Source organism: Oncorhynchus gorbuscha, unplaced genomic scaffold (assembly GCF_021184085.1).
Source record: "Oncorhynchus gorbuscha isolate QuinsamMale2020 ecotype Even-year unplaced genomic scaffold, OgorEven_v1.0 Un_scaffold_40:::fragment_4:::debris, whole genome shotgun sequence".
Lineage (NCBI taxonomy): Eukaryota > Metazoa > Chordata > Actinopteri > Salmoniformes > Salmonidae > Oncorhynchus > Oncorhynchus gorbuscha.
The window spans coordinates 226,173-234,584 of record NW_025745251.1 but is presented as its reverse complement, the minus strand read 5'-3'; the positions used below and the strand labels follow the sequence as shown (position 1 = coordinate 234,584).

Below are 8,412 nucleotides of genomic sequence, written 5' to 3'. Positions count from 1 at the left end.
GAACAGTAGGTTAAATTAAGAGGTGAAAATTGACTAAATTATTAGGGTGAGGCAAATGGGCTACTAACAGCTTACTACACAACTGTAATGAGCGCGCTGAGAGTCGGGAAGCAAGTTCAGGGAGTGAGGGTCTTCATAAATAAACTCAACTAAATAGAAAACAAGAAACACAAACCACACACAGACATGACACTGGAACAGAAACAATAACTCCTGGGGAAGGAACCAAAAGGAGTGACGTATATAGGGAAGGTAATCAGGGAGGTGATGGAGTCCAGGTGAGTCGATGGTGACAGATGTGTGCCATAACGAGCAGCCTGGTGACCTAGAGGCCGGAGTGTGAGCACACGTGACAGTACCCCCTCCCTGACGCACGGCTTCAGCCGCAGGACGCAGACCAAAATTATGATCCCGGGGATCAGGAGCGGACCGGTCACCTCAGCTGAGGCGCAGGAAACCTGTCCACCCGGCTGAGACGCAGGAGCATGGCGACCTAGAGCGCCGGAGAGAGAGCATACCTGACGGTACCTCCTCCCCGGCGCGTTCGGCTCCAGCCGTAGAACGCCAACCAAAGAGACGATCCTGGGGATCAGGAGCAGACCGATCACCCCTGCTGATGCGTGGGTACCTGTCACTGGCTGGGGCGTGGGCACCTGACAGACCGGCTGAGGCAGGGTAGCCTGGCGATCCTGCTGTGGCATGAGAGCCTAACGAGCTGATAAATAAACTCAACTAAATACAAAACAAGAAACACAAACAATGCACAGACATGCCACTGGAACAGAAACAATAATGCTTGGGGAAGGAACCAAAGGGAGTGACATATATAGGGAAGGTAATCAGGGAGGTGATGGAGTCCAGGTGAGTCTGATGATGTACAGGTGCGTGTAATGATGGTGTCAGGTGTGTGCCATAATGAGCAGCCTGGTGACCTAGACGCTGGAGAGGGAGCAGACGTGACAACAACATACACTTAATATTACTTTCTTAGCGACAGTATACATATCTCCCTGACATATTGCATCATTTATGCAGCAGCATACCAGACACCTTGTTGTCCTGTGCTCACTTCAACATTCAGGTGGCGCGGCGGTCCTTCATGGGAAAATTTTGTCATCAAACGTTGTCATCAAAGTCTGGCATTCTCTGGATGTATGGTGCATTCAAGACACCTGTGTTCTCAGAAAATAAAAGTTGACGTCAGTGATCTTCAGGTTGTAGCTCTAGAAAGAGGCCCGAGTTCCCGATTTACAATTCAGAATTGGATGTAATGTAAAGTCGTAGCTTGTTTTTTCCAAGGTCCCAGTCGTCTTGAACTCACTAAAGTCAAATTTTGCAGTTCCGAGTTAACACTTGTTTTGAGCACTGCACATCTCATGCTTCAATTGACCGCATGGCCAATGTTGAATGTTTATCATTTTAAACTAGGAAAAGAGTTCCTTAATCTTAGACTTGGGACCACACATCCACTCCACTGAATAGCAGGCTAATGATTGCTTTGCGATGCTTACAGTTATCCACTGATTCCTTCCAAACCACCCATTGTTGAATTTGCGATTTCTAACTTGTGTAAGGTTTATGTCCAATGGCCGATGAGCACTGATACGTTTTATCTATATTTTCTCTTCATTATTTCTCTTCATATGACAAGGAATAAAAAGGATTTGTCAGTAGGTTGTCGACTTGGTTCATGATGATGATTGCTAGCTAAGATTTTGAAAGTATGATGTTGACATGATCTGTCCAATCTAGCTACTGTAGATATAACGTGATTTGATGACATTTTATCTGTGGCCAATGACATCGAGCCTTCTTGGATGGGCACTTCTAATGTAACTCTACGGCAGCACCCAAGGGGCAGAATTTTAGAGCTCTACCCTTAGACTTGGTGGTGACGTAGTGTCCCAGTGAGTGACAGAACACTGAGCCAATCACGGCGCAATGCTCCATATTTTCTGCCCCACCTGCCCTGAATGACAGATCACCACTGGAGACAGGGCATACTGTCCCCTGACTGGGCCTTGGGGACATGAGATTGCAGGTCCCATGAAGCAGGAGGCCTAGGCCACATCTCCTCCAGGGGCCAGTGGTGTAGTGATTCGTCTCCCAGTGAATAGGCTCTGTGACAAGGCCGTGGAACAAAGCGGACGGAAAACACAGCAACCCTGATATTCTGTCTGTGCTGTGGCCATGGGAGATGGGGATCCACTTAATGGCCGGCCCTGTGTCAACCAGCAGCAGAGCCTCCAATCAATGATTGCTTCATTAGTTAATCTGATTGAGTGTGCGAGCGGCCAGTGGTCAATGGCAGGTTAGCTCTGCCTCTGCGAAGAGTCGGAATCAATATCATTGTTCTCTGTAGAGCGCATCTTTTTCTCAGAACTCATCCTCCTTACAGTTACAGAAAAACAGGAGATGGATCTCTGTGTATGATCCGTTTCAAGTCCTCCATAATTATATTAAGGTAATCAATACAAATGTGCTGTTGATGATATCTATTAAAGCAACAAGGCAGGCTGCATCTTTATTGTCGTTAGGCCCATCATATTGTTCCTATTGGGCTAATTACTCCCAGCCTCTATTACTCAGTCTGTGTCATTCTTTGTGTATTCTGTAATGCATGCTGCTGTGCTGTAATGTGTTGTGCTATTGGCTTGCTACCTGTTATACCCCTAAATGTTACTCGCTGATCGCTAGAGAGGTGGAGAAATTATTCATGAAGACATAGGCCTGTCTGCTAGACTTCAGGCATCAGTCAGCTGTCACTAATGTTCATACTTCACCCAAACCTACAATTATTTGTTGGTTTGTCAGCTAATGATGGCACAATGCCTCTGGAATCAATCGTATTTATGTTTTCTTCACCTGCAGGCTTAGTCAGAAAGCAAACCCAGAAAATACACAAATGATAGATTTTGAAAATTGTGTGTTTAATGAGGTGTGATTTATAGATGCCTAATTACACATTTCTCCCAATGTGCAACAATGGTCCGAAGCATTTAATTAATCCAACTGTATAACAGCGCAAACTCATGCAATGGATGCAAACATGGTACAGGTCAATTCTGGATTGTGTTTACATTTTAATCAGTTTTTCTAAACAGGCAAACAGGAAAATCATTAAATGTTGAACTTTCCTCACTTTAATGTGAATCCAGATCAAATCCCACACTAGTCCAATTTATCGTTATTGCAGTGGATTATTGGATTTTGATATGTAATTATAAACATTGTGTCTATCATGGGGATGGTTTGGGCATGCTCACAGACCTGCTATAACCTTAGCATCTGCCAAGCAGCCAAAGAGTATGGATATGTCTATGTGTTGACTTGTATTCCTCTCCAACTTTGCTAATGTGTTGTCTTGCCTCTAACAAGTCTGGGCCTGTGGACCCTTTTTCTGATTCCTTTTATTCAGTCGCAGAAGACAGTGAACTTCCCAAATGTAGTAAAATATGTTTGCTACCTATAATAGTTTATTACTTTACTACTACTACTTTATTTACTACACTTTACTTAGAAAATCAAGGTTTCACTGCTTCATCATCAGTTTTATCTGCTAATTATTAACTGTAGTGTTGCTTTATAACAATTGAAAGCATTGGAAAACATTTGCCTCCTAATCCTCTGACCCAGCTGTGTTTGACTTCAGAGGTAAAGACGTTGTAATAGTCTCTCTTTCTGTTCACCTTCATTCACTACAGATCCAAATCCAAACAGAAATCTTTGGGAGAAAGAAAGCAGGTTGACATTCTATTAGCCATTTAATATCTAAAGCAAAAGCTGGAGATAGATAGCAGACAAAGCAAGGCAAAACCTGATAGATTTGAGAGAAAAGGGCATGTCAAGAATATCAAAGAGATGACTCAGAAATCCGACATTAAAGACACTATTTTTCAACCAGAGAGCAAGCAGCTGAATCTACAGATACCATTTTTTTGGGCTTGGGTTGAAAGAGCTGTCATTACATCAAAAAGTATTTTCTGTGGAGTAGTTTTTGAACCACTTTTTTTTTGCCTGTACATTCCCATATTTCCAGGCTTTACATAAATTAGAATAATCCCTTACAAATTACAATGTACTGCATTCTGTAGACAGAGAATCAATACAAGAAATGTTAGGCAAGGGTAGTCTATCATTTTTGGCCTCAAAACAAGAATATACTGTTCTTTTTATTGTATTTTTTAAGTATGTGATACATTTTCACAATTCTTAGTACAAAACTCAAAACAGATCATCAAAAAGGCAGTTGTTTCAAAACTCTAGCACATTTCAATTGGCTAAGTACAACACACAAAATCACTTTTCACCAGACTTAATCAGTGTTTCATCATCAGTGGAGACTGCTAAGGGGAGGATGGCTCATAATAATGTCTGTAACGGAGCAAATGGAATGGCATCAAACCATGTGTTTGATGTATTTGATAGCGTTCCACTGATTCCGCTCAAGCCATTACCAGGAGCCCGTCCTGCCCAATTAAGGTGCCACCAACCTCCTGTATTTCATCTAGAATTACATGTTCCACATTGCAATACATGTTTATATAAAGTAATTGCTTTTCACAATGTAATGTTCACTTTACTTTTAATATGATTCTCTTCTTATTTGTTAAAATACATTTTACTATTACTTAATCAGACGGCTCTTAATTGATAATCACTTAACCGTTTTGGTAAACATCTAGATTTTAAACAGGTTTGTCTACTACAGATTTTGAGAACTATTGTACATAATGAAAATGTATGTTTGTAAAGTATAAACATAGTGTATAAAGTATGATATATACTGCAATGTACTATTATGATGATGACTATTCTGATTTGACTTCAAAGTAAGCTTTTTAAAAATTGGATATTGACAAGTTCAGAGATACACTGTATGTAACTAATGCATCCTCTATACATTTAACATGTTTCCAAAATGAATTTTCTGGGGTCTTTTTGATGTGGGAAAAAAATGAATTGGCCAATACAGTGAGAGCTTGTTCTCAACTGGCCTACCTGGTTAAATAAAGGTGTTCTCAACTGGCCTACCTGGTTAAATAAAGGTGTTCTCAACTGGCCTACCTGGTTAAATAAAGGTGAAATAAAACATAATTTAAAAAACAGCACTGTAGTACTGCAGTATATGCCATTATCCAAAGTGATAACAGTAAGGAATCGAACCCAGAACTCTGGCGTTGCTAGTGCTATGCTCTTATGAACTGGGCCACATACAGGACCCCTACAATACATAAGTGCAATACGATACTGTAAAATACAATACATGAACACAATATAGGTGGAATGTGTATGATTGCCATGAGCGTACCACCCTCCTTCAGGCCATGGCTGAGGCATACAATGACATCAATTCAAACCTATGTCAGGATTGGATTGGCATTGCCAAAATGTTTTCCCCCAGGTGCATGAATAATGAAACAATTTACTGCGATGTCGATGACAAGCTATGGCCAAATGCTCAACACAGGCTTGATGCAAACTAGTGCCTGCTAAACATTATGTTTCTTTAATTTCTTTCATTTGATTACAGTACACCTATGTTGTAATTATATATATTGTAATTTACAGTACTTTAGCCATTTAGAAACATCTAGCATTTTTTGCTATTTGATTTAATTGTTGTTAAAATAACAAATTGAGAAGATATCATTATGTTGTGTTTTGGCACTAAAATCAAGATTCTCATGGTATTTTACAGAAATGTATATTTTGAATCAATGGTTGTGTGATGAAAGATGTCTTCTAGTAAAATGAATGCAGAATAAAAAGGTTAATCTGAGACTTGCTGCATTACAAGTGTAACCAGTTTGGAGATTTGTACTAAGAGTTTAGAAAATTCACCACATATTTATGAAAATAGCACCAAAACGAAAAAAAAAGTATTTATATATGATTGAGTGGATTTACAGTTTTTACCCCCAAGCCATAAGACTCTTGATCAAGTAATCAAATGGCTACCCGGACTATTTGCATTGTGTGCCCCCTCCCAACCCCTCTTTTATGCTGCTGCTACTCTCTGTTTATCATATATGCACTGTCACTTTAACTATACATTCATGTACATATGTACATACAGTGGGGAGAACAAGTATTTGATACACTGCAGATTTTGCAGATTTTCCTACTTACAAAGCATGTAGAGGTCTGTAATCTTTTTTATCATAGGTACACTTCAACTGTGAGAGACGGAATGTAAAAAAAAAAAATGATAATGATTTTAAGTCATATGTAATTAATTAGCATTTTATTGCATGACATGAGTATTTGATACATCAGAAATGCAAAACTTAATATTTGGTACAGAAACCTTTGTTTGCAATTACAGAGATCATACGTTTCCTGTAGTTCTTGACCAGGTTTGCACACACTGTAGCAGGGATTTTGGCCCACTCCTCCATACAGACCTTCTCCAGATCCTTTAGGTTTTGGGGCTGTCGCTGGGCAATACGGACTTTCAGCTCCCTCCAAAGATTTTCTATTGGGTTCAGGTCTGGAGACTGGCTAGGCCACTCCAGGACCTTGAGATTCTTCTTACGGAGCCACTCCTTAGTTGCCCTGGCTGTGTGTTTCGGGTCGTTGTCATAATGGAAGACCCAGCCACGACCCATCTTCAATGCTCTTACTGAGGGAAGGAGGTTGTTGGCCAAGATCGTGCGATACATGGCCCCATCCATCCTTCCCTCAATACGGTGCAGTCGTCCTGTCTCCTTTGCAGAAAAGCATCCCCAAAGAATGATGTTTCCACCTCCATGCTTCACGGTTGGGATGGTGTTCTTGGGGTTGTACTCATCCTTCTTCTTCCTCCAAACACGGCGAGTGGAGTTTAGACCAAAAAGTTATATTTTTGTCTCATCAGACCACATGACCTTCTCCCATTCCTCCTCTGGATCATCCAGATGGTCATTGGCAAACTTCAGACGGGCCTGGACATGCGCTGGCTTGAGTAGGGGGACCTTGCGTGCGCTGCAGGATTTTAATCCATGACGGCATAGTGTGTTACTAATGGTTTTCTTTGAGACTGTGTTCCCAGCTCTCTTCAGGTCATTGACCAGGTCCTGCCTTGTAGTTCTGGGCTGATCCCTCACCTTCCTCATGATCATTGATGCCCCACGAGGTGAGATCTTGCATGGAGCCCCAGACCGAGGGTGATTGACCGTCATCTTAACCTTCTTCCATTTTCTAATAATTGCGCCAACAGTTGTTGCCTTCTCACCAAGCTGCCTGCCTATTGTCCTGTAGTCCATCCCAGCCTTGTGCAGGTCTACAGTTTTATCGCTGATGTCCTTACACAGCTCTCTGATCTTGGCCATTGTGGAGAGGTTGGAGTCTGTTTGATTGAGTGTGTGGACAGGTGTCTTTAATGCAGGTAACGAGTTCAAACCGGTGCAGTTAATACAGGTAATGAGTGGAGAACAGGAGGGCTTATTAAAGAAGCTTAAAAAGGAACAGGTCTGTGAGAGTCGGAATTCTTACTGGTTGGTAGGTGATCAAATACTTATGTCATGCAATAAAATGCAAATTCATTTCTTAAAAATCATACAATGTGATTTTCTGGATTTTTGTTTTAGATTCCGTCTCTCACAGTTGAAGTGTACATATGATAAAAATTACAGACCTCTACATGCTTTGCAAGTAGGAAAACCTGCAAAATCGGCAGTGTATCAAATACTTGTTCTCCCCACTGTATGTACATACTACCTCATTTTGCCCGACCAACCGATCAACATTGGCAATCCGGGCTATCTGCATTGTGTCCCGCCACCCGCCACCCACCACCTGCCACCCGCCAACCCCTCTTTACGCTACTGCTACTCTCTGTTCATCATATATGCATAGTCACTTTAACCATATCAACATGTACATACTACCTCAATCAGCCTGACTAACCGGTGTCTGTATGTAGCCTCGCTACTTTCATAGCCTCGCTACTGTATATAGCCTCGCTACTGTTTTTCACTGTCTTTTTACAGTTGTTTTTATTTCTTTATATACCTATTGTTCAACTAATACCTTTTTTGCACTATTGGTTAGAGCCTGTAAGTAAGCATTTCACCCGTTGTATTCGGCGCACGTGACAAATAAACTTTGATTTGATATAAGTGATCCTCCCCTTCATAACTGAGGTGGACTACTGTACCATGACTGTATTGGGCAAGAAAACGTGCGTGAAAGGCAATTGAGCTACTTTTAACTAATTAAGTATTTCAGCTTTCATGGCTCTAGCCCTCAAGGAACAACTGAAGATACAGTGGGGCAAAAAAGTATTTAGTCAGCCACCAATTGTGCAAGTTCTCCCACTTAAAAAGATGAGAGAGGCCTGTAATTTTCATCATAGGTACACTTCAACTATGACAGACAAAATGAGAAAAAAAATCCAGCAAATCACATTGTAGGATTTTTAATGAATTC

General features: G+C 41.2%; 1 protein-coding gene across 1 annotated transcript in view; it reads left to right on the top strand.

Moving 5' to 3' along the window:
• The first annotated feature begins 286 nt into the window (after window positions 1-286).
• The window catches only part of LOC124018156 (calsyntenin-2-like), a 156,097-nt gene continuing 147,971 nt past the window's right edge, over window positions 287-8,412 (top strand). Inside the window, exons 1-2 of the mRNA XM_046333424.1 lie at window positions 287-320; window positions 423-620. Of these exons, the coding sequence (XP_046189380.1) occupies window positions 287-320; window positions 423-620 (232 nt within the window). The remainder of the gene's footprint in view (window positions 321-422; window positions 621-8,412) is intronic.